This window comes from Taudactylus pleione, unplaced genomic scaffold (assembly GCF_031769625.1).
Source record: "Taudactylus pleione unplaced genomic scaffold, aTauple2 ptg000536l, whole genome shotgun sequence".
NCBI lineage: Eukaryota > Metazoa > Chordata > Amphibia > Anura > Myobatrachidae > Taudactylus > Taudactylus pleione.
The window spans coordinates 1,808,884-1,835,678 of record NW_028284938.1 but is presented as its reverse complement, the minus strand read 5'-3'; the positions used below and the strand labels follow the sequence as shown (position 1 = coordinate 1,835,678).

The 26,795-nt window shown below is 39.9% G+C and overlaps 1 protein-coding gene across 1 annotated transcript in view; it reads left to right on the top strand.

Annotated features, from left to right (window-relative positions):
• The window catches only part of DNAH7 (dynein axonemal heavy chain 7), a 482,851-nt gene that overhangs the window by 250,502 nt on the left and 205,554 nt on the right, over positions 1 to 26,795 (top strand). The window contains exons 40-43 of the mRNA XM_088451023.1: positions 424 to 754; positions 3,998 to 4,344; positions 6,498 to 6,678; positions 16,967 to 17,152. Of these exons, the coding sequence (XP_088307149.1) occupies positions 424 to 754; positions 3,998 to 4,344; positions 6,498 to 6,678; positions 16,967 to 17,152 (1,045 nt within the window). The remainder of the gene's footprint in view (positions 1 to 423; positions 755 to 3,997; positions 4,345 to 6,497; positions 6,679 to 16,966; positions 17,153 to 26,795) is intronic.

Genomic DNA, 26,795 nt, shown 5'->3' with positions numbered 1-26,795 from the left:
GGGACATTAGCAACAAAGCTTTTTGTTTGAATTTGGCAAGGGATAATATTAGCCAGGAGGGATCTGTGTGCTTGTTACAGCTTTCAGGAACCTGCTAAACTGGGAAGAACACTGAACCCCAAGTAAGTGGCATTCTGTATTGTAGAATAATTTATTGAATTACTTATAAGTGGCATATTTCTTTAATGGCTTTTTCATTTAAAGCAATCCTTGTGTTTCCCTGACATTTTAAACTGAAAGCTCTCGAAAGCGATACCCTCTGTAATGTGTACTTACTTGTAAATGTGGCTTTACATGTGTACAGCAGGACCAGTAATGTCCTCCATTACAGTGATATGCGAAAGTATGTGCTGTTATCTAATTAATAATTGATACATTGCTGCAGGTCTACATACATTGCATTATTATTATTTTTCTTAACAGAGAAGTTTTGAAAATGAAGAGAAGATACGAAGTGGGTTTAGAGAAACTGGAATCAGCTTCATCACAAGTTGCTATCATGCAAGGCGAGTTAGAGGCTCTCCAGCCACAGCTGATTGTTGCTAGCAGAGAGGTGGATGAGATGATGGTTGTCATTGAGAGAGAATCAATTGAGGTGGCCAAAACTGAGAAGATTGTAAAAGCTGATGAAGCAGTGGCTAATGAACAAGCAATGGCTGCCAAAGCAATCAAGGATGAATGTGACAGTGATCTGGCTCAAGCTCTGCCTATTCTGGAGTCTGCCCTGGCAGCTCTGGACACCCTCACTGCACAGGTAAGTGTCTTCCACTCAGGCTATTTCTAATTTGGTGTTTTATCTGGTTTGGATATCATAGTTCAGTTTCGCAGAATAAAAAATACAGTTCTATAGTTCAGCAGTAATTAGAATATTAAAGGGAGTTATTGTTTGGTTTCCCATAAAAACATTAAATGAAGCGAGTTACATTTTAATGACATTGAAAATGCTTGCAGTTAAATATAAATGAATCTTTAAGCGTCTTTAGAAATAGAAGACCAATGTTTACTGAATAATAAAAATAGCTTCTCTAGTTCTACTTCAAAGAAATATTTAATCTCACAATTGGAGAAAAAAAAGACATACTACTGCTAGGAAATGCATAAACATAAATGGTAGCTAAAAGGAATAAAACAATATTTCATTCTGCGTCTTCTGACATGACGGTTTACAGCATATAATATATTCTACTACTCCATATTCCTGACTCTTTCACTTCCTCATAGAAAATGTATACAGTAGAATAAGCATTAATACTTAGGGCCGTATTCAATTAGCGGCGAAAACTGCATTTTTTTGCCATAGACGACAACTGCTGTTTTTTGCCCAAAAAACAGCGATATTTTCACCAAAGAACAGGCGAAGACGCAATTGGCGAAAAAAAACTGGAGAAAAGTTTTCTCCATCCCATACCAGGCGAAAAAAAATGCAAATCCCTATTATTAGCTGAAAATGTGGGGATTTCTTTCAGAACCCTTTGGACACCCCCCCTAATGATAAATGACCCCCCAAAAATTTCGTAAGTTACGCACTTTGGCGAAAAACGACCGTGCAATTTTGGGTGAAAAAGAAATAAAAAAAGTTGAAAATGATACAAAAAAATTTTTTGCCAGGAAATTACTGTTCCACGTAAATTGGGGGTACATTAAAATGGGTGCAAGTATATTTTTGTGTTGTAAAAATGCAATTTTAAAAAACGTAAAAAACTTCCTGCTGCGACCGCATGCGATGTTTAAAACACTTCACACATCCATACCGCCCCCCGAAAAATCAGACACAATACATTAAAACCATTTTCAACTTTTTTTTTTTGTACCCAAAATTGCGCGGTCGTTTTTCGCCAGAGTGCGTAACTTACAACATTTATTTGGGGTAATTTATCATTAGGGGGGCTGTCTAAAGAGTTCTGAAAGAAATCTCTACATTTTTTGCCAAAAATAGGGATTTTGCATTTTTTTTCGGCTGGTCTGGGATGGAGAAAACTTTACTCCAGTTTTTTTTCGCCAATTGCGTTTTCGCCTGTTTTTTTGGCGAAAATATTGCCGTTTATTTGTCAAAAAACGTCCATGTTCGCCAATGGCTAAAAACACAGCCGTTTAATTGAATACGGCCCTTAGATTATTTCAGGTGATAGTGCTAATCATATACCTATATAGCTGTAGCACAAATATCAAATCAGTTTTATTTGAGAATGCACATAAATAGGTAGGATAAGTGGGTGGTACAGTTGACATTAAAAGCCCAGCACTCTTATCACTGCTGTTCCCTAAAGCTAGGAGCCAGATAGTACACAACATCTAAAGACAATTGCTGTAGGTCACAGTACAGGATATGATTGGTGACTTCAGCAGTGCTACTGCTCTAGCTGTGGCTGATACATGGGAAAGGGAGGCCCAGGTGTATCAATTTGTGTCTCCCTTTGCACCTCCATCATTATCATCCCAAAAGTATCTAATTAGCTACCTACAAGTACAAGACCAAATACAATGCTGCTTTCACTGGATAAAGTAATGTCTTTATAGGTTTTATTAAAGGTGCTAATAACTTGTATTGCTCTCCATGATAGCAACCAATCAATACTGTATCAGATTGAGGGTAATGCCAATCTTTAGTCCATCCAGTGTTTCCCAAAGCAACTGTTTGTGCTGTGTATTTCAGGTCAGCTGCAGGTGGACTTTATTAGTTGGAGTCCTGTGTCTATTTTTCTTCTCTGTTCACTAAAACTGGATATATTGAGTCATTCTGTGACGTAAGATTCTTTCATATATACAGCGTGGTCTAGGTTCTTGTCCAGTAAAGATATCTTTAAAGGGCCTGATTCTGAGTTGGGCTCAGTTTCATTTACTCATAACTCAGAATAAGGCCCTTTATGGTTTAATGGCAACTTTTATAACTGGATTCCCATTAGGGGTGATGTATTAAGCCTTGGGGAGATATAAAGGGCCAGTTTCAGAGATACTGTAAACGCAAACCCGATGGATTTCCATTGTCTCTTACAGTAAGGATTTATTCACAAAGTGATTGACAGACAGGGACCGTTTGTGGGAGGCAACAGGGTGGCGACTCATACACAGTTTTCGGACTGATCTGTGGTTTTGTATGCTATTGCTTGGATTTGCGAAGACGTACATGGGCGTCTCAATGCAAGTCTAAGCGGCTGTGGCATTTGCATATTGTGCACAGCTGTTGTGTACAAAAAAGCATTTACAACGGGATTTGCGCACGTCTAAATCAAGCCCTAAGTGGAGTAGTTGCCCAAAGCAACCAATCAGCATCTAACTGTCATTTCAAAGACTACGCTAGATAAATGACAGCCGATGATTGGTTGCTTTGCACAACTTCTCCACTTTATTTCTTTCCAATGTTTGATACATCTCCCCCATTATCTGATTGGTAGACAATACTCAATTTCGTAAACTAACATTTACAATATCTGTTAAAATAGCTTTTCAAACAAAGACTACCTGTCAAAATGTTGCAAATTTTACCTTTTCAATTTGCCAAAAGTTTAGATTAAAAAAAAATATATTTTACAACTACTAAACATTTCCTCTTACAAAAAGATGTTATCATTTTTGTCTGCTTTGTATTATACAGTACTTAACATTTAGAGACAAAAAAATCGTTGTGTGAGAAACAGTGAGCATTAACCACAGGGTAAACCAGGTTTATAATAATAATAATAATAATAATAATAATAATAATAATAATAATAATAATAATAATTTTATTATTATTATTATTATTATTATTATTATTATTTTGGCTTTATCTAAATGAATGCTTGGAATTTTCCATCTGTGCTGAATTGTCATACAGCTGAATAATTGAATATTTTGAGTAGATATTCATATTTACGTGATAAATGTCATGTTCTTATTTCTGAAATGTTTCCTTGATTTGAGCTGCCCCATCACATTTCTAGAACTCCAGTAAGAACACCTCATTAAATACAATCTGCATAGAAATTCAGAAATGATACAGTATTTTATATCAATTTAGGACATTACAGTGGTGAAGTCTATGAAAAGTCCCCCTGCTGGAGTGAAGCTGGTCATGGAGGCAATTTGCATTCTGAAAGGAGTGAAACCTGATAAAATCCCTGACCCCACTGGTTCTGGACGAAGGATTGAAGATTTCTGGGGTCCAGCGAAGAGAGTACTCAGTGATATGAAATTTCTTCAGTCTCTTCACGAATATGATAAGGACAATATCCCAGCAGCTTACATGAGTGTCATAAGGAAGCAGTATATTACCAATGCTGAATTTGTTCCAGACAAAATCCGGAATGCATCTACAGCTGCTGAGGGGCTTTGCAAATGGGTTATTGCCATGGATTCCTATGATAAGTAAGAATAAATAAATTGCAATGTATTATATATTTAAATGCAATAGAAAGGAAATGTTGGTCCTGGGAAAGCTAGATCCTTTTCAAATATATTCTATATTGAGATTCCCAATATTTGACAGAAACTTCCCCTTATACCTCCTGATATATTATAATCTTAAATCAAAACGTTTACATAGTTTGTCTTTTAACTAGGGGTCACAAAAGTTTAATAAATTTTGCCACTCATATCATTAGGCCTACAGTAAGCCATGTTATAGATATATAATAGGCATGTACTCTCTCTGATTATGTCTAAGTTTATTCTGAAGATACGAATAAATTGGGAATAATGCAGTCGTTTTTTAAGTTGAAGAGGATAAAAATTGGTATGTATCACAATATGATGGTTTGATGTATATGACTGTAATAGTTTATCATCAATTTTTCTAAATTTTTCTTACGTTTTGCCACTTTTTCCTCAAATTTACATATTAGTCTGCTTATTGTGTACTACGTGTTTAGGAGTAATGTTTTGGATCGGCTAAAGAGGCCTATCCACTAGGCGACCTGAAACACTGAACGTCTCGCGTTCAGACTTTCAGGTCGCCGAGGTGCGGTGCCCGCACTGAATGGCGTTCACTGTCGTCATTCACTGCATGGGCCCAACCTCCTATCTCTGAACATGCCGAATCTAACGAGCGTCATCAGGTTGACGGGCATGTTCAGTAGATAGTCGGGGTCGGCAAGGACCCAGCGTGCATGCACATCGCTGGTTCTTGCCGGCTATCCATTACACGACTTTGTGAACAATGCGACCAAAACCTCCTGGTTTTGGTCGGATTGTTCACAAAGTCATGTAATGGATAGGCCCCTTAAGTTGCAAAGTCTGTGGCAGGCTAAGACACATCTGTACCCTATTTCTACACAATATAATAATGTAATGAAGTGCCACATATACACGATTGAATAATGTCTTGACAGTGTTATTTATAAATGCAAGAGATTTATTTTCCATATATAATATATTTAACTACAAATACATTTAAGTAAAGATTAAATGTATATAGTTGTTGTGTTAACCTTTGAAACTCGAATGGCAGTGTCCTTTTCTGCCAGTCCAAATGTAAATGATAAGTAATGCAAATAAAGGGCCTCTACTTCATATAATCTAGCTGTGATGCTAATTGAGTACAATGAAGTGGAGAGCCAATCAGAATCAGCTAGCTGGTGCTGCTGATAGTTATCCACTCCAGCAGCCACAAAACATATGCCCTCATAAAGGTGTATCTATTCATTAATTCATGTAGTTGTGTTGCAATTATGTGAACACACCCTTATTGTATTTGGATTGCCTCCCCCTATTGCTATTATGCACAGCCCCTGAACATCCAATGCTACTTCTCAAATGTTTGTGGGGGGGTAGTTTTAGTAGAGCTGCGACTGCGGGTGGTCAGGGACTGTACTTTATGGCAGTAGGCTGCACAGCCCCTGCACTTCACAGAGGAGGTGTAATTTGCGGTCTTTAAGTTACACATCTTCCTCAGTGCAGTGCAGGGGCTGCGGCTCAGCAGCCTATTGCTATAATGTGCACAGCCCCTGCCTCCTGCCTACTCCTCCCTGATGGTTCCGCTCACCCCTTCTTCTGAGGTGCTGGCCTCCTCCTCCTTCTTGCTGGGGGAAGGAGGGGTGGGGTAGCTAAAATTAAATTCTTTTGCCCCCCCCCCCCCCCCCCACACACATAAAATCATTGTAACTCTCCTGGTCCCTATTCATATTTCATCAAAGTAATAGTTTTGCTTACAGGATCACAGAAGGGTTCCTATCATAGGCGTCAGAACAGGTGTGAGCCGCTCCCTTGCCACCACTGTTCTGACGCCTATGATAGGAACCCTTCTGTGATATGAAGTACTCATTCTGTTCATAACATAATTAGATCACTGTAGGAGCTAATACCTAGAGCTATGCTAAGCAGCTGTGAATTGCCTTGCTGTATCCATGTGATACTGCAGGTAAAATAAGCAATGCTCACTAAGGACTGAGTCAGGTGCGCACATCTACTGTACCAATAAGTAAAAGCTGCAAATGCCCTGACCATGTCCCCATATAATCAGTGTTCACTGCTTTGTTCAAATTACTTTTGACATGTAACATGAAATATTGTGATTACTTTAGAGTGGCCAAGGTAGTGGCTCCTAAAAAAGTGAAGTTAAACCAAGCAGAGAGTGAACTGAAGATTGCTATGGATAGTCTGAGGAAGAAACAGGCTGCTTTGAAGGAGGTACAGGATAAACTTGCCAAACTGGAGGAGAAGCTTGAGGAAAACAAACAGAAGAAAGCAGATCTTGAGAACCAGGTGCGTAGTGCGAGCAGATATTAGCTCAAATTTCTTTATTCTGGTAAATTGTGCAAATAAATTGGTTGTTAATGGTGATGCTGGTTTCATTTGCTTCAGGCAAACGTCTTACAATAAGACTGTAATTACTCTTGTAAATTCTTACATTGCCTCAATCTAAAGCCGGCTACACCAATTACCTACAAAAATGTTCTTATCTGAATGCATGATAATGAAGAACACATTTTGTAAGATAAGTAGTCTTTATTTTCATTAAGTCCATTGTAGGGTGAAAGGAAGTGTTACATGGAGAGGCTGATTTCCTGTGCCTAAAGTGAATAGTACAAATGGTTACCTTAATATTCTATCAAATGCAATGTAAACCAATGTTTGTTATTTATATGGCTGTTCTTTAGTTGTGGATGCATTCTCTAGTGCAGCTGTACGGCCATCAGTGGTCCTTTGTATTGCACTGCTTTCACATTTTACAGAAACTCGCAGTAATTAATAAAAATGTAAATTTTCAAAAAAAGAAAACCAGAATTACTTTGTCATCATTTATGGTACAGGCTTCAAACTGCAAATCATCCATATACATAACTTGCTGTTTCACTTTTTCTTTCTGCTGTTTGAAGCCCAGTTTAATTTGTTTAGCTCATACATGCAACTTTTATCAAAGCCAATTATTTTATCATTCTGGTTTTATTGTGTGATTTCAGGTATATGCATTTATTTAATGAAGCAAGGTTGTTTATTTTCATTATCTTTGCATATGTCACATGTTTGCAATTCTCTATTTATTGGATGCAACAGACCAGATTTGAGCCATATACAAGGTTCTTAGGGGGTCTATTCATTATGTTATTTATCGGGGTCCGGTTGAGCTCCGAAGCAATTCATCATTACTCCAGGGCGGAAACAGCTGATCCGAAAATCATCTGTCTCCCCAAACGTTTTCTTAGCACCGCCACATCTGACTCGCCAGTGCTAATTCGCTAATTCACACAAGCGCACAAAGCCTCAGCGGAAGGAAAGGATCCCTCTTCGCAACCCTGGAGGTGAGCAGGAGCGAACGCCATCTGAAGATTGGGATTGCTCCCGCAGTCAAACTCCGAAAATATAGTATTTTCGGAGCTTGATGAAGATACTGTAGGTCCCCATACTAGTGTATGGGGAGAGATCGGGGCTAAAAGGTAGGTAAGCAGGAGATATCAGTGATATCTCCAGCATTACCTTTATAATGAATAGCCCTGATCCTTAATTTCTACAAAAGTAGGTGAAAATTTCATGTTCACCTGCTTTCGTAGAAATTAAGTGATAATAAATAGACCCCTTAAAGAAGAAACAAATTTTTCTCAATGATCTCTCCAAGGCACAGCTTGGGGAAGCAAAGAGAGCAAGGTAAGGAAATATGCTTAGTGAAAACAGGGAGTGGGAATGTAGAAGCTAACATTTAAAGTCACCGTTAATATAAATACTGCAGTAATTCTTCAAGGTGTACAGAGACACTACTCACAGTCACAGGTATGCTTTTATAATAAGCAGTTTGACTTTCTTTTTATAGATAATGCAGATAATAGAATAGGATGTTCACATATATATACAGTCAGGTGCATAAATATTGGGACATTGACAGAATGTTCATATTTTGGCCTCTATTCACCACCACAATGGCTTTGAAATGAAACAAACAAGATGAGCTTTAACTGCAGACTTTCAGATTTAATTTGAGGGTAATTACATCCAAATCAGGTGAACGGTGTAGGAATTACAACGGTTTCTACATGTGCCTCCCACTTTTTAAGGGGCCAAAAGTAATGGGACTATCAACTCAAAAGCTATTTCATGGACAGGTGTGGGCTATTCCCTCGTTATTTCATTATCAATTAAGCAGGTAAAAGGTCTGGAGTTGATTCTAGGTGTGACATTTGCATTTGGAATCAGTTGCTGTCGACTCTCAATATGAGATCCAAAGAGCTGTCACTATCAGTGAAGCAAGACATCATTAGGCTGAAAAATCAAAACAAACCCATCAGAGAGATAGCAAAAACATTAGGTGTGGCCAAATCAACTGTTTGGAACATTCTTAAAAAGAAAGAACGCATCGGAGAGCTCAGCAACACCAAAAGACCCGGAAGACCACGGAAAACAACTGTGGTGAATGACTGAAGAATTATTTCCCTGGTGAAGAAAAACCCCTTCACAACAGTTGGCCAAATCAAGAACACTCTCCAGGAGGTAGGTGTATATGTGTCAAAGTCAACAATCAAGAGAAGACTTCACAAGAGTGAATATAGAGGGTTCACCACAAGATGTAAACCATTGGTGAGCCACAAAAACAGGAAGACCAGATTAGAGTTTGCCAAACAACATCTAAAAAAGCTATTACAGTTCTGGAACAACATCCTATGGACAGATGAGACAAAGATCAACTTGTACCAGAGTGATGGGAAGAGAAGAGTATGGAGATGGAAAGGAACTGCTCATGATCCAAAACATACCACCTCATCAGTGAAGCATGGTGGTGGTAGTGTCATGGCGTGGGCATGTATGGCTGCCAATGGAACTGGTTCCCTTGTATTTATTGATGATGTGACTGCTGACAAAAGCAGCAGAATGAATTCTGAAGTGTTTCGGGCAATATTATATGCTCATATTCAGTCAAATGCTTCAGAACTCATTGGACGGCGCTTCACAGTGCTGATGGACAATGACCCGAAGCATACTGCAAAAGCAACCAAAGAGTTTTTTAAGGCTAAAAAGTGGAATGTTATGCAATGGCCAAGTCAATCCCCTGACCTGAATCCGATTGAGCATGCATTTCACTTGTTGAAGACAAAACTGGAGGGAAAATGCCCCAAGAACAAGCAGGAACTGAAGACATTTGCAGTAGAGGCCTGGCAGAGCATCACCAGGGATGAAACCCAGCGTCTGGTGATGTCTATGCGTTCCAGACTTCAGGCTGTAATTGCCTGCAAAGGATTTGCAACAATGTATTAAAAAGTGAAAGTTAGATTTAGGATTGTTTAGTTTGTCCCATTACTTTTGGCCCCTTAAAAAGTGGGAGGCACATATAGAAACCGTTGTAATTCCTACACCGTTCACCTGATTTGGATGTAATTACCCTCAAATTAAATCTGAAAGTCTACAGTTAAAGCACATCTTGTTTGTTTCATTTCAAAGCCATTGTGGTGGTGAATAGAGGCCAATATATGAAAATTCTGTCAATGTCCCAATATTTATGCACCTGACTGTATATATAAAAAAACAGAGACAGTACATTCAAATGGGATCATTAGTATAATTTCCCTTAATTGGATATAAGGCACAATGATCCCTATGTCTACATACATTTATGGAAAGTATCAGTGTGTTTTCATCAACAAATAGATCTTACTTAAGGCGCATATCCACTACACGATATAAAGGCCGATTGAACGATAACGACATCGTAATTGTTCAGTGAATTAATCGTGGTCGTTGTCGGCATCTGTCATCACCTGAACATATTGCCCAACCTGACGATATAATCAGGTTGTGCATGTTCGGGGATGAGGGAGGGTGCCTACACTGAACGACATATCGCTCAGTGTGGGCACAATATCCACTGCATGGTATAATGAACGATAATGATGTCGTTATCGTTAAGTTGTTCATTAGTGGATATGTGGATATAGGGCCTGATTCAGAGCCGGACGCAATTAGCGCTCGCTCGTCCAGAAAATAGGGGTGGCTATTCAAATGAACCGTTCGCTCTTTGCGGTCTGGTCATGCCTCTAGGTCTGAACGAGCGAACAAAACTTGCGGTCGTTTTTTGGAAAAATACGCCCCCTGGCCGCTCGCATCCTACGTCATGTCCGCTATTTAATAGATTAATCGAGTACATCGACCAGCGTATGAACTGCTCGCTATTCTTGTGGTTGGTTTTTGCTACCACAATCTTGCGAGCAGTTCTGGCTATACAATAACCCAGTGACGTGGTCAATGACGCTCCTGTATTAGTTATGCACACCCTTAAAACGCCCGTTTTGACCTTTAAGCACGCCTGCGTTCGGATCTCCACTCCCCGTTTTCAAGCACCTTCCCCTGTTACCACCCACATACGCCTCATTCTGTCACTCAAAATAGCAGGCATTCGCTATTTAGTGAACAAACGATTTTCGGCCGCACTGACTGGTTCGCGCATGCGTATTACTATCCGTACGCATGCGCAGTTGGGCAAACATCGCTCGGAGCGAACGAGCGGCCGCTTACGAGCGGCTCTGAATCAGGCGCATAGTGGATAGTGGATATTAGTGGATATGGGAGACACGCCTCTCAGATGCAGCAGACACGCCCACTTTACTGCTGTGCTCATAGGTGATGCTTTCACAATATCCATGAAATGCATTTTCAAAAGTAGGCAAGCATGATTTACTGTGATGTATCCAATGTGTACCATGCCCCCTTCAGTACCCGGGCCCCAAGGCTTTCTCAATGGCCCTGTCTGGAACACCTTAGACATGTATTGTATTGTAGTGTATCTGAAACATCTTGGACCTGTAGTTTAGAGCATCTGGAACTTCTTGGACATGTACTGTAATATATCTGAAACACCTTGGACATGTACTGTAATGTATCTTAAACTAGTGTACCTGGTACACCTTGGACATGTACTGTAATGTATCTTAAACTAGTGTACCTGGTACACCTTGGACATGTAGTGTAGTTTATCTGGTACACCTTGGACATGTAGTGTAGTTTATCTGGTACACCTTGGACATGTAGTCTATCTTCATTTCAAGTGTACATGTAGTGTATTGTATGTTCATACTTTGAACCTGTAGGGGCTTATGGAGAGTTGAATGCAAGTCCAATTGTCCAGATTAGTACACAAACTGAAAGCATCAAGGCTTTCTCAATGGCCCTGTCTGGAACACCTTAGACATGTAGTGTAGTGTATCTGGAACATCTTGGACCTGTAGTGTAGAGCAGCACGTGATGGTGGTGACGTCATCGATCCGGCAATAAGCCGGGTCGGGCCGCCAGTCTGAAAGGGGTCTCACCTGGATAGATCCGTGTACAAAATCCCGGGTGCGACCCGGGTTGGCAGTGTGAAAGAGGTATCAATTATTCCCTTAGTGTTTTGCTTAGAATTGAAGTTTTGTTTTGCTCAAATTACACATACAATAACATTAACACATCAGAACTGACACCGCTTATTTGCTTAGAAAAACCTACATTGTAATGAGATCTGTAGGTTATTAATGTAATAGTCATGTTTTAATTCTCAGAAATAGAGAAAGATATTTGGCTGTAGTGGATTAATATCAGGTGACTGCATTCATTCTAATGAGGTTAAGCTTTTAGATATTAGCTATTGTAGGCTGGTGATATAATAACTGTCTATTCTGAGTAATATTTTTTGTCATTCTAGTATAATGTGATAAGAATCTTAACTGACATACTTAACAGAGTGTAATGTGTAGACACGTCATATAAATTATTTTCTTGGGGCTTCAACTCACAAATTAGCTGCCATTAAATATGTGCCTCTGCACAGAAGGATTGATGAGCTCCAATAAAAGTTAATACTTATTGGCACCAAGGGTTTGTGTTCCGTTTACCTAACAGCTAGTTTGGGTACTGTTTATATTGATGATGTTTTCCCTCTCTCTCAGTAATCTCTCCTTGTAATCAATTGCAGTATAATGTGAACACTGTAAACACATACATACATTTCCAATGAATATAGAATTCATCTACTTTCTTAGCTGGATTTCACAATACTGTTAGTATTCATACAGTTCTGAGTGGAAGATGTATTATTTAGATATCTATTTTTATAATACTGTACTTACAGATGTGCCCACATACATCTACTTTCCGTGCGCCACAAGTCACGCCACACAATGCAGGAGCTCAGTGTGACTCGGTAGCGCAGAGTGTCTTTTTGTATGCCTGTTTACGTCTTATTTGCACGACGATGCAACTATATAGCACAATCAGCTTCTGCTGATTAAAATGATATGCATCATGCCTATTTTCTCTGAGTGAGCACGGGTGTATCTGAATGTGAAATGCTACGTTACAGTGTCAGTGGCTGAAACACTGTAACGTAGTGTTTAACATGCAGATACACCCACAGATACACAGAGAACATAGGCATGCTGCATATTATTTTAATAATCGGCAGCTGCTTGTGCTATCTATTCATCGTTGTGCGAATAAGACACATTTGAAGGCATAACGAAGCACGAAAATATGCTTGGCACTACTGAGTCACACCACGGCATGGTGCAATTAGAAGGGCTGTTTAACACGCCAGGAGGCTAGATATATGTGGACCCATCTGTAGATAAAAGTTTAACATAGTTTATCTACCTCCTCCTTACAATGGATCACGTTTAATGAAAAAAACAAAAAACAAGTAAGAAGAATGAATGCAGCTATGCATAATTACATTGTTCCTTTTTGTACCTAACTGGTCTCACTCAGAACCTTCAGATCCATTGCACAGTAGTTCCCAATACAGAGCTGTTGTTCTTTACCTTAGGTAAATGAGAGGTTGTAGAGCCTAGACTTGGTTTTGCATAGTATAGTTCTGGAGATAACTTACGCTGATGCTAAGATAGTGATCAGATTTAGGGGAGAATTCAATTAGACGCGAAAACTTAACGTCTGAGAAATTTTTGCACTATTTGCGTGTTTTGGTGAGATATTTTTGTGTCTTTTGTCTATGCACGCTCCTATTTTTCACACTATCCAATTACAAAAGACGCGAAAACACATTTGCACGAAAACTGTTCATGGAGTGACTAGTGAAAAGTACAGGTGAATTTGAGGAAATGTGTCTGTAGCCCTTAAAATAGGTAACTGACATAAGTAATCATTGTAGAAGTGTATTAGTGGCCCTAATAAAAGTATTTGGGGTTCTTAAATTATGTCAGATGGTTGTTTCATGCATATTTGCATAAGTGTGGAAATATGATAAAAAAGTGTGCATTTTTGTGTGAAAGGTTCACACCTGTGAAAATTTTTCGGCAAACCGCGAATTTTCGCTGCTAATTGAATCCAGCCCTTAGTGTTCCCAATATTTTATTGAAATATTTAATTTATTTTCTTACATTCAGTGTTAATCCAGTCCACACAAAGCCACCAACCCTTTCTTTAGATAGGTTTTTACTTATTGATTAAATAAAATTGCATTTGTATCATTAAAATCTTTTTGTTGCATATTTTAACAATATCCAGTTTAGTGTAGGGGCCAGGGGGGAGATAAGATTAGGGAGGGGAACTGCAGGTTGGGGATTAATGGTTGGGAGGAAGAGTTACATGTACAAAAAATAAGAGCACAGAGTTTTTAAATATTAAATGTAGTTGTTTACCTATATATGTACAAAGGTATTATATTTTTGTAACAGACATAGGGCCTGATTCAGGGAAGTACACTATTGGCATTGCAGCTGCGTAAGTGTAAGCAGCTGCTCTTCAAAAATGTTGCAGCTGCCGGGAGAGGTATTTATATGCCCACCAGCAGGTTTGCAAATCCAAGCATCTGCGTAATAAATTTCAGCACCCATCAGAAGTCATTCCGTTGTAGCAGTAAAGAGTAAATCTACGGTCCTGCAGGCTGGCCATGGGAAAGTCAGATGCCGAAGCCATGTTTCCTGCATACGGGATCGCAGACGCATGCAACGACATGCCTGTGTTTTTACCTCCACTTACCGTTACGTCCCCCAGACGCGGTCCGTAGCAAGCGACTATAGTAAAGTATTTTGACACATGCGCACTGTGCAGTTTCCCGATAATCACTCAACTGCGAAAACATCTGCATATTGTACAACTCTGAATCAGGCCCACAGTACATAAATGAGAATCTAATTTACTGTCTTCAAAGCAGGAATCATTAGCGAATCTATCGTAGGTGCACCATGCACCCAACAGATATACCATTGTGCAAGAGAGGAGGGGGCCCGGGTGCAGCCTCCGTTTGGGCCCCCTCGTCTCCAGCAGCGCGGTAAACCCTGGCTTTGTGCCAGCGTCTTCTGCACATGCGCAGGTCTCCGGGAACATGTCGCCTGCACTATGTTCCTGTAGACATCTCTGCTGCACATGCGCAAATCACCAGGAAAAGTGTGACCTGCACCCATTATTAGATACACCAATGGTCGCCCTCATTTGCTACCGGCAGCACCAGCTTTCTGGTGATGTTTTTGGAGAGATGGCAATGGCACAGGAAACGGCACAGACTCTGGCATATTGCCAGTGTTTTTAATATCCTCTGTGCATGCTTCATCTTTCCGAGGAAATCTCCAGAAAGTTGGCGCCTCTAGCAATAGGTGTGTGTGTGCACGGGCACAGTGTTGAATTTTCCAGGTGCATTGTGCATGCCACTGTTTCCTGCTTCACAGACAGTAAATTGTAGACAGCCCCCAACTTCTAATATAATGCCCTTGGCAGGAAATTTGCTGACTATGAAAGGACAGTAGCTACTGTTATAGTTTTAGGGCAGAGATAGTTTATTTAGAGATTGTGCACATTTCGCTGGTCTATAAAAAACACATGGTGCATATGGCATCATACTTTGATTGTATCTACATATAAAAAATAGAAACTGCACAAAGCTACTGTAGGTAGGCAAAGCCACTGCACTCAATGGATCAAAGGAATAAATCAGAATTTATTGGTTAATAAATGTATCTTGCATATACTCATATATACAGGAAAATATATACTGTTAAATGACTACAAATCTGCTTAAAATCTGCATAAAATGTCCCAACAATGAAAGGAGAACCGCTGGTTCAAAAACAGTCCAACTAACCTGCATGTAGGTAACATAGATGGATTACCGTATCCTAAGTACCGTATCCTAAGGTATATGTCCATATCTCCCAGTAAAGATGTACTTGAGAGGGAAATAATTCCTGCAGCTCTGTGCAGTCCTGTGAAGGGAGAGTGGTGGTGTTTCAGCCGGAGAACTAGCGCTTCCTGCAGCTTTGTGCCGCCCCGTTTGGGGTATGTCTGTACTCCTGGAGGAATTTTGGGTAGGTGTGGCTCAGTAGGACCGGAGTGCATTTCTTTGTTGGTAGTGCAATGAACCAGGTTGCAATTAGAATTGTCTGGGATGTGGGTGGTCCTGCTAACGCATTTCTCTGTCCATCATACTTTGATTGTTTAGCTTGCAGATAATGCACTATGTTCTCCATACAGCTTTTAAGAGCTGACTTAGAAGGAGAATCATATTGAGGATCACATTGCTTCCAGTTTTTAGGTATTGGAGATTTTACTGCTGCTAATAAATGGGAGGTTGCTAATAATTTTGGAGGACAAGATAGAAGAATATAACCCATGGATCTTAAATACTATATATGGGACTTTAACAGAAAGGGTGTGAAATAAATATAAAAGATTTAGCATAATAATCATTTTAATTGCTTTGATCTTATCCAGTCACGATTTTATAAAACATCTCCATGTAAACCATATATAGCAAGTAGAAATGTGTTTTTTTGGTCTAGAGATTAGTTTAGAAGGATCTCCTGGTGGGACTAGTAGTATGAGGATGTAATGGACACGCCTAAATATTTTATCCTGTTTTTCCCACTTAAATGTACAGTAAAACTGACTGACTTGATGACTATCCCTGATTTGTGAAGGAGCATGGCTTTACATTTTGGAAATATAATTTTGCATCAGGAAACTGTGCCAAAGTTAGAGGTCAATCTATGGAAGTTTGCAAGCGACACCTGAGGGTGCATGAGATAAGAGTATGTTATCTGAAGAAGTGGGAACTGTGAGACTTACAGTATGACCAAGGCAAAAATCAGGGGAGATAGAGGGCATGTCCATTACTTATTGGAACGGTTTTGGATTGAGTGTTGTTATTCATGATTTTAGTGGTAGGATTAAAATACAAAGCTTTAATGCCCATGAATAAATCTCCTGTGTATATAAAAGGATTTTAGGGTTTGGAACATAAACATCCAGCTTTTTTAAAATTCTTTCTCAGCATCTAAAGAGGGAATTGTCACTGGAGATTTCTATTCATTTATAATCTGTTTCAAATCTACTATTGTTCCTGGGTTATATTTAGCCTGTTACCCTGAACCAAACTTGAATGAATGTACTGTTTCAACTCAGGGAGGACAATATTAAGAGAGTTAGTCATAGTATTAACCACCAACTTGTTTTTCAGTACATTTTACTGTACATAGGAAGATATATGGATGGTAAATGAATGCTTTCTATGTGAGATTTAGTACAGAAAAGCTCCAATGTGATTTTTCTGTTGCTTTTTAAATTAATAAGAAAATATTATTTTCAGGTTGATTTGTGCAGCAAAAAACTTGATCGTGCAGAACAGTTGATTGGAGGACTAGGTGGGGAGAAAACAAGATGGAGTCAAACTGCAGTACAGCTTGGAAAACTTTATATTAACCTGACTGGAGATATCCTAATTTCATCAGGAATTGTAGCTTATCAAGGAGCATTCACTTCAAGTTACAGACAGGTACTTCCACAGTTATAGTGTATTATTGTTTGTTATTAAGGATAGAAATTTAAAAAAATTATCTCATTCTTATTCCTGCTTTGGGATGGTACTCAAATGGTAGATTTGCCCAAATTGAGGATTGTAATTGGACACAATGCAGATGTTTTCACAGTTCAGTGATTATTGGTTGTCTGCACATGAGTATGAGTCGCACTGCGCATGCGTCAAGTTTCATTACCGTCAGTGGTCGCAGTGAGTGTGATTGACAGTCAGAGAATGCTTGCGGGAGGTGACGAGGGAGTGGCAGCTGAAATGCAGGCTTGTCACCACCGTTTCAGGGTCACAAACTGTGATTGTGATCTTGTATGTAGTAAAAATGGCTCCGGTGTCTCTGTTCCCACAACCATTCTGCATGACCATAGGGCTGCTCCTATGGTTGACTATCAACTGATGTGAGTCTGATGGTTGCATCCCTTCTCCAAGCAACAGACATGAGGAGCAGTCAATGGGCGATTCAATACAAAGCTATGTGGCTGCAACATTTGCATGTTTTTCAAGCACACTTAGTACTGGATCGCAGCTAAGAAGCCATTTGCGTCCACCTCTCAATCAGATCCATTGTTCTTTGAATGTTTCCTATAAAAAATAATTAATGATGATACATGTCATTTAAACAATGTAATATATCAGTCACCGTTTTTAATGGAACACACACATACAGATATATGTGTGTGCGTATATATATATATATATATATATATATATATATATGTACATACAGAAGTATACATGTGTGTGTGTGTGTGTAGGTTCCATTAAAAACTATGGGCCTGATTCAGGAAGGAGGAAGCGGCTGTGCAATACCGTCCTACTAATATGCTAATGCACAGGATGTGGGAAATGGACACCTTCAGCATACATCTACAATCCAGTGCATCGTCCATAGATGCTGCCCCGGATCACCATCTGTGATCACAGGTCCCATTCTGCACATGCCCAGAACGGGTCCTGCACACGTGCAGATGTACTACCATCGGATATGTATGTAAACCTTCGTGTTTATGTACATATCTGAATCAGGCCCTGTGACTGATGTATTATTTGCACAATTAAATATGTATATGTCACGTGTTGCAGAATTACAGTATTCCTTAGTATTTCTGGTATAGAATTAAGATTGCAGATCCCCCCAGTGAAATCTGCCACCACAGTGACAGCCTGGCAGTGGCTTCCCTCCCTGATAGTTACAGCTGGACAGTCAGTACCAGGATGAGGTGCTTTCTCCCCCAGGGACTGCCAGCTTGGACTACAATTAGCAGAGAGAGCGCTTTCAATGACCACCAATGACCATGTATGCAGTCATCATCTGTGCCTTTTGGATGCTGGGGCCAGACCTTTTTGATTTGGTCACACATGTAGGGCTAAATTGGATATAGCACTGGCCTCTTGGGGATTGTCTAAATGTCAGAATCTGCCACCCTGGGCTTTATGTAGAGTTGGACACAAAGCCTGTTTTAAGTGTAGAATGTTTTTCGTACTGCTCATGTGCGTGATGCACATCGGTGTGTTAATATTATACTCATCACTGACTTGCACGGAACAGGGGGAGGAGTAGCGGCTTCAATGCATTGATTGAATACAGAGGAGACGTATTCCCATAATCGTTCTCTACATAGAGGTGGACAGAGCAGTGAATGTGGCTGTAGGTAATGGTATCCATTATGGGTGCGCTACCCCTGGAAGATCCTCATCACCATGAGCATGGTCATTTGTTGTGTATATAAAAAGATTGTTTAATTAAAAAAGGCATGCCACTACTCCCAGACAAAAAGTGATCCAAGCACAAGTGCTCATAGGCTAGTTGCAGCATTTTTTATTATTATGTAATTGTATTATTTTATCTTTTTACGTTCTGTTTGTAATTTTCACCTAAAAAATTAAAGTGACATTTTTAAAGCTGTTCTACAGAATATTCCTCTCTAACTGCTCAGTCGTGCAGGTTTTGCAGGCAGAATTTGGCAATTTATTCCCAGACCTATCCTAGCCACATCACACTTCACAGCACAATACATTGACTGTCATCAGTAAAGCTCTACTAATAGGGAAAATTAAATTCTTGACGATGTACTGCCATAATGTCCAGCTACGCACGTCCCTAGGTTGTATAGGCACTTCTGTGGAGTGCGAGTGAAAACTGGTGATGTTGGTGGCCAAGATGTCCTAGGTCTCGGGTTTCAATTACACTTTACGGTCAACATCTGGAATTGTATTTCTTCACATAGATACTAGTTGGCAAAGTAAAAGTGGAAGTGGATTGTTTTGCCAGAACTAAACCTCTATGAAATGTACACACTTGCATTGCATGACATTTTCACAGCAATTTTGCCTGTCTATTACGGCACTATTTGGCTGTGCACAGGATGCAGTTCCATCTACAAGAACAATTTGTTGTATCCCTGGGCAATTTAAATATTCTCTTTCTTAAAGATAAACACTAAAAGTTTTGATGAAATACACAGAAGGAAGGTTAAAATGACTACATTTAGTAAACGTGGTCTGGGTTTCATATAAACCTTTCAATTAAACTTATCTAAATTTAGAGAAACCTTTTACCAAGTAATATTAGTCAGTTTTCATTTTTATGTGTACTGTTATGTTTATGTATTTTGTTTCTGAATGTAAAACTCAATTATTTTCCCCAAATGCCTTCCATCCTGAAACGGTGGACTTTTTCCAGCGATGTCAGTAAGTGTTTGTTTTGTTTTCAACATGTACATGTGTCTAATCTTTGTTTTAATGAGCAGTTCCATTGCATATATATCAAACATCTTACAGGTTCGCTGCTGAATATAAGCAGGAATGTTGTCAAAGGCACAGTTCCTATGATTTGCAATTAAAATGCCATGAAGTATGCTACCATATGCAACTAAGCAATATTTTACTCAGCATTAGCAATGTTATCTTTACAGTTCTTGGTGTCCTATTCAGATAGTAAGCCCATTTCCTAAATCTTTTGTTTTTCTACCTATGGCAACATTTCATTTGATATATTACTAGATGCAATACAAAGGAAATATGGCAGTTATTCTAATGCTAGACCAATAGATTAATGCATTAGGGACATATGCTATGCATATTTATGTATGGGAGCTGCTTGAAATTAGTTAAGTTAAGGTGTTGCTATGTTTCATTAAAGTATAAAAATGCATATTTCCATGGTATCTTTAAAATAATTTATCAAGAAAACCTTTAAAATAGCATAATAATTAGCAGTGCACAAATAAATAGCAAGGTTATTATTTTATCCACTCGTTTTACAGAACCGAAGCTAGGACAGATCCCTATGGTAAAGCTGGCCACACACTAGACCAACTTACATCCAACCAGCCAACTTGTTGATTGGTTGGAATAAAAATCTGGTAACATATGGGAGTAAATGATGATCAGCAATTTGCTCCTAAATGCCAGAAAACAGATGAAAATGTTCATCAGACAAGTTTGTTAAATGTTTGATCTAAACCAGTGGTTCTCAAACTCAGTCCTCAGGACCCCACACAGGTCATGGTTTGCAGGTCACCCAGCAGGTGCACAGGTGTAATCATTACTCATTGACACATTTTAAAAGGTCCACAGATGGAGCTAATTATTTCACTTGATTCAGTGTGGAGACATGGAAAACATGCACCGTTTGGAGTCCTAAGGACCTAGTTTGAGAACCTGTGATCTAAACAATTTGTTCAAACATCATTTTGTGTCCATTTTCAGGCGTTTGGGAGCAAATTGCTGATTGTCATTTGCTTTCATTCCTTACCAGATTTTCATTCCAACCAATCAACAAGTTGGCTGGTTGGATGTAAGTTGGTCTAGTGTGTGGCCAGCTTAAGGCTATAGTGGCAACTGAAAGATTGTGTTTTTATTCTATTCTCTGTAAAGCGCTGCGGAATATGTGTGCGCTTTATAAATAACTGATAATAATAATAATAATAATAATAATAATAATAGTCCAGCTAATTTGCCTTCTTTTTCTTCATATGGAAAAATGTAACCTTTGACAAAAATGATGTATGCAATTTAAAAGAAATCCTGTAGATGGCACTGTTGATTCATATCCTATTAAGAATTGCCAGAGGTGTACAAATGAACCTGAAAACTAGTGACAGTTTCAGCCATCCCTTTGACCTGTGTCTGTTTCACTGATATTCTGTGTACCTGAGAAAAATAAGCTAAAGTGCAGAGATACATTAGACACCACCTCTTGTGTTAAGGAATAGCAGTAATGTGATATTGTCATACATACACAGAAATTGATATTCTTAATTGTGTAACTGTACAGAGCTTGGGTTAATCATTTGACTATTTCTGAATACTTATATAGTTAAAATTTTCACATTTAAATTGCAAGTCAATCACAGAATATGCTTTATGTATCTAGAAATGTATTTCTACAAATGCAATTTCTTTTAATTGGCTGTTGACTCACAGAAAGCTTTACAGGCTTTTATCCTGTTCCCCGGGAATAGACATGTTGCTGTGTGAAGCATGCACACATTCTATGCAGCCAGTTTCTATTTTCTTGAATACAATGTTCTAGGAGCATCACACCTGCAAGTCCATTAGAGGCATTTATATTGTATGCGCTAGCGCTACTGCATGTTTGTAAGAAGAAATCACACTGAATGTGATGGATGTTTTTATTTAAGGCTTTGAATGAGTTCTTTGAAATACTTTTACTCATTTGTAAACTAGCACTTCACACATTTCTGGAAGATGCTTAATCAACATTTATTCAAGTAGAAGATTATAGGGGCTCTCCTAGAATAAAGCCATGCAGGTGCGTTCTAAACAGATGATACAGCTGAATAGGCTCTTGGTACTTTAGAATCATTCATTTGTGTGAGATGTTATAACAATCTATCTTCTTTGATGCTCTCAGATGATAACCAAAAAAAAAAAACACATTAGGCATGTTAACAAAAAGTACCAAATGCCAAGTTACAGACATCCTTGTTGCTTTCCCTTTCCTCATGTGACTTACGCTATTTACACATGTACACATCATTTTCCTGTGCAAATGGCAACATTTTCCATATCAGTCAACAAAGCAAGCTGAATTCAGAGCAAATTAGGTTCAAGTGATTATCCCTACACACAGTGCAGTGTAAATCTGGCAGGATACACTGTAACAAGAGTTCGTATCTATTAGGATTCTAAGCATGTGCAGTAGTAACAATTCTTTCTAAAATTACCAATTTTAAACTAAATAAATCAATTTGACCTTTTCAGAGAACATGGCTGACAGAAATTTGGAAGGCTGTTCGAACAAACTCATAAATGATTTTAGTAATAAATTAGATCATGATTTGTCTTTTGTTGCCCACACATTAATTGGCATGCAGGAAATTAAATATCAAACATCTGGATGATCAGCATGGGTGGCTAGCTTAAAGTTTATGCAATAAATAAGTTTGCTAGGTGAAAGATCAGTTTTCTGGCACTATCCTGTATCTTTTTATTTTTTTATTTTATTGTTCTATTTATATTCACTATGCCTTTTGCCCTGAGGGTAATGCCACACAGATGATTACCATGCTTGTATGATATTATCCTTTTGCACACAGGGTTTATGAACTTTACATTGAAAAACTTTACAGGCGGAACAGTGCATCAGCAGGGCCCATAGTAAAAGCTGGGTATAGGACATGCAATACCATTCTCGCATCTCATGTCCCCTGCTATGCTCTCAATAAGAGGAGGGAAGGTGGGGTCTCTTCTGCACATGTGTCAGACCAGCACAGGAGAGGCCTTTGTTCTGTACTACGGTGGTCTAATTGGAGGGGCCTCCAACAAGTACAGCTATTTTAAAGAGTGGATTAAAGGAAGTTTAAAACTGTTAACGTGTAGAGCGCTATTACATACTAATGACTGGAAACTTTTAAGTTACATTCTAACATTTTATTTATAAAGCTCAAACATGCTAAATAGGGGATCATATTACAAACAAATGACATACTATGACCCAAAATAAGAGGTAATGGTTTACCTCCCCAAATAAGCTTACAGTCTAAGAGTGCGTGGGATACGCTTGGTTTAAAAGGTAGCGTGGGAAACAATTGTAGCTGCTGTTGGTGATATGACATGGCTCCGGTGGTGCACACAAGGCCTTCATGTCATTCACTGCTAGGTCCAGATACCTTACAGGCTAAGAGCTCCAGTGATATAAGTACCATTGCTTTCAGCTGTCCATGCTATTAACAATTTGAGATAAAAGCATTGCATATATTTATTTTGATACTTTGGGGCAGATTTATTAAAGCTTCCATTAGCCCCGGCTTGTGCTGGAGCTGTTCTATTACCGCTGCTTCCCACCGCGGCAAGCCCTAGAGGGTGCACTTAAAACACACTTTTCTTGCAGCCTCAGGACCTGCAAGGAAAAGTCCGCGTTAAGTGCACCTACTGCGGCTTACCGTGCTGAGTAACTCCATAGGTTCAGACACTTAATCTGGGAGTTATAGGTTAATGCGCGTTAGCTGCGGATTTACGCACTAGGAAATTGGCCATTAACTGAATAGCTCCGTTTGTTAAACCAGGAGCTGCAGCCCCACTGTAAATCAAGCCGCTAATTGAATCAGCCCCTTTAAGGAAAAAGTGGAGTCATTGCTTATAACAACCAATCAGAATCTGCACACTTTGGCTCAAGTTGTACCAAATAACAGCTCTTGGTGTCTTTTTTGCTCAAAATGTGCTACATAAACGTCTTTTTCTTCTTCGGGGTCCATGGGGTCCACAGCCTTTACGTTGGGGTATGAATCCCGGTCACCAAACAGTTAACACAAACGAGCTCTCTGCTCCTAGGTGTTGATATTAAAATGAACCTCTATATACCCCTGCCTGTACCTTCTAAAATCCTACCTATGAACCTCTAAGGATGACGCCTAATTTGCGTACGCAGTCATACAGTAAATAGAGACTCCAGACTTAGAACATGTGGTTCTAAAGCACAAAGTATTATTCAAGTAAAAAAGTACAGTCAGTTACATGCTATTGATCTAGACACAATTAGACGCAAAGGAATTATACAGACCCCCAAGTACAGTATACATACGCCACGCTTCCGGACCCGGTGATAGGCATCAGCAAGAGACCCCATTGTCATTCAGCAAGAAGACTAAAGACCCAGTGTTTGAGCACACATGTTTATACCCCCCCCAGAATAGACAGGACAATAGAGAAGTTTCTTGCTTATGCCATTGGTTCCCAGGGGAGAAGCATATGTTACAGTGCATTTAACAGGCTGGTTCAAATAGACTCGCCCAGCCTCTAACAACTGAGGGTCTTTTCCCTTCTGCCTCCCCATGCTGCATCCTAACAGTTGTTCCTAAAATATACATTTTGTTGCTTGTAGCCTCTGCGGTCCATAAGTTGCGAATGCATGATGCGATCTCCACACTGATAGTACCGGAATTCTGTTGAAAGAGTATGCATCAGTACGAACCCAAACACTGCTGTCTTAACATGTATAGAACCTTAGTTATCAAATATCTTTATTTCACAGCATTTAAACTAACTGAACCAACTTAAATCATATACTTTAAAGCTTATTAAACCTTATGTGTGAATATGTAATGTGTGAGTATTCGGGGTTGATATAAGGACGCTAGTTATTAATGAGTGAGATTTAAGTGCATCATTTCTCATACATGAAGTGAACATCTAGCAGTGTGGATTGCTGAGCATGGTAGTTCCACATGCCCTCTGTCAGCAGGCCCCCACCTTTCCTGTGTTCAAAGGGAAAAAGCTCTTTTGTTCTCCCAGACTCTTGTGTGAATGCGACTGTGTTATCATCTCAAGCTGTGAAGTTGGGGCCATCCTGTCTGTGTGTGGGGCTAAGACCTGTTTAGGATTCAGACAAATCCAATTGTGTAGATCAATGCCTGGATTATATTACAATTGCCACAACTATACTTTGTCTGCATCCAGGGATTCCCAATATGTATGTAAAAATACCCATTGTCTATTCTATTTACTTTTACTCAGGAAGCTTGTTCTTCCAGTTGCCCTTGGTAGATTAACAAAAACGTGGCCTTTTCTACTTAGCTCCTGAGTCGTAACTTAAAGTGACGCTGGTCACAAAATGGCGTCTTGCAATTCTTGTTTCTAAAATGGAGTCTAGCTGCCATTTGCAAGATGGCGTCGCGCACGCTTCAATTTTAAACTGATCTTGTCTCAGCCAATAATCCAGTTTTGACAAAGGATGCACCGGGGTTCCACCTCATATACCCCACCCCCTGCCTCAGGTAGCCAGTTCTTCCTGTTTGGTGTGTTCACCACATAGACAGTGGGACTGCTGGAGCAGTCCTGCAGATGAGTAGCAAAAAAAAAAGAAAGTTTTACTCTCTATCTCAGCGGGTGGTCTGAGCTGTCCTGGAAGCAGCCTCGCGCCTGATTGGAGGCACACCGGCCACGCGCTGCAACTACCTCCTCCGGCGCCGCACCGCTAGCCTCGGCAGGTCCTTGGCAGGGGATTCGGCAGGGGCTTTCTGGCCCTGGACCGCAACTGGATCAAGGGGATGGCAGGTAAGCAGGTGGTCGCGGTGGCCGCTGACGCCGGGACCACGTGGCGGTCCTGCCTCTGGCGGTGAGACTGGCCAGTGGCGCGCTGCAGTCAGGAGGCATACGGCTTGTTCTCCTAGCCTAGACCACCGGGATTTGATGTTCCTGACCAGCCCGGGGCTTGTGGCGGCGGCCAGGTCACGTTACCGGGCAGGTCCAAGCAGCATAGGGGAGGTACGCTTCCCTGTGCGGCCCCTCCCCAAATCCACACGCTAGTTCAGTCCTCTTGCGCAGTGATTGTGGATTGCTCCTCCCAGCCTCCAAATAGGGCAGCCAGAGTGTATGTCAGTTGCTCTCTGAACGCTGCTCCTACAAGAGAGGATGTTGGGCAGTCTCCCTGTATACCTTGCCTACTGCTGGTCTAGGTTTTTACAGGGCTCTATCCTACCTAAGCTTGGGCTGATTGTGGTAGTGAGAGCTTATATGCATATGGCTCGCAGAGTATTTATACATGACATGTGATTGTTGTTTATGTATACTGTTTCTTCTGTAAAAGAACTGTAATTCCTATATACTGTCACTGTATTTCCAGAGTGTTTATGCATGACATGTGATTGTTGTTTTATCGATACTGTTTCTTATGTAAAAAGAACTGTGACTCCTGTAAATTATCACTGTCTTTCCCCTTAACCCTTTCCTACGGGTGTGTGGGTAGTTAGGGTGAAACAAAATCACGTGTGTACTCAGAACTTGTCATTATTATGTCAGAGTCTGAAGGACAGGCGGCTAAGGTCCCTGTGCTGGGGGGGTTTTCCCCACAGGATCTCATACAATCTGTATTATGTGATTACTGTGTTAAGTAGACAAACCTCACAGCATTTGGATAGGAACTCCCTTGGGTTTATTTTTCCCAGATTATGGACCAAAGTACCTTGTTATATCCTACTAAGCTACTGTGCTTTTTTGATTAAGAGCCTATGGCAAACATACTGCTTAAATGCGTTAAGTTTTGCTGAGTTATGCTGTCTTTGTTTCTGAAAAGACTATGGCCCTGATTCAGAGCCGGACGCTCTGACCAGAGCGCTCGCTCTGAATCAGGGCCCACCTCCAT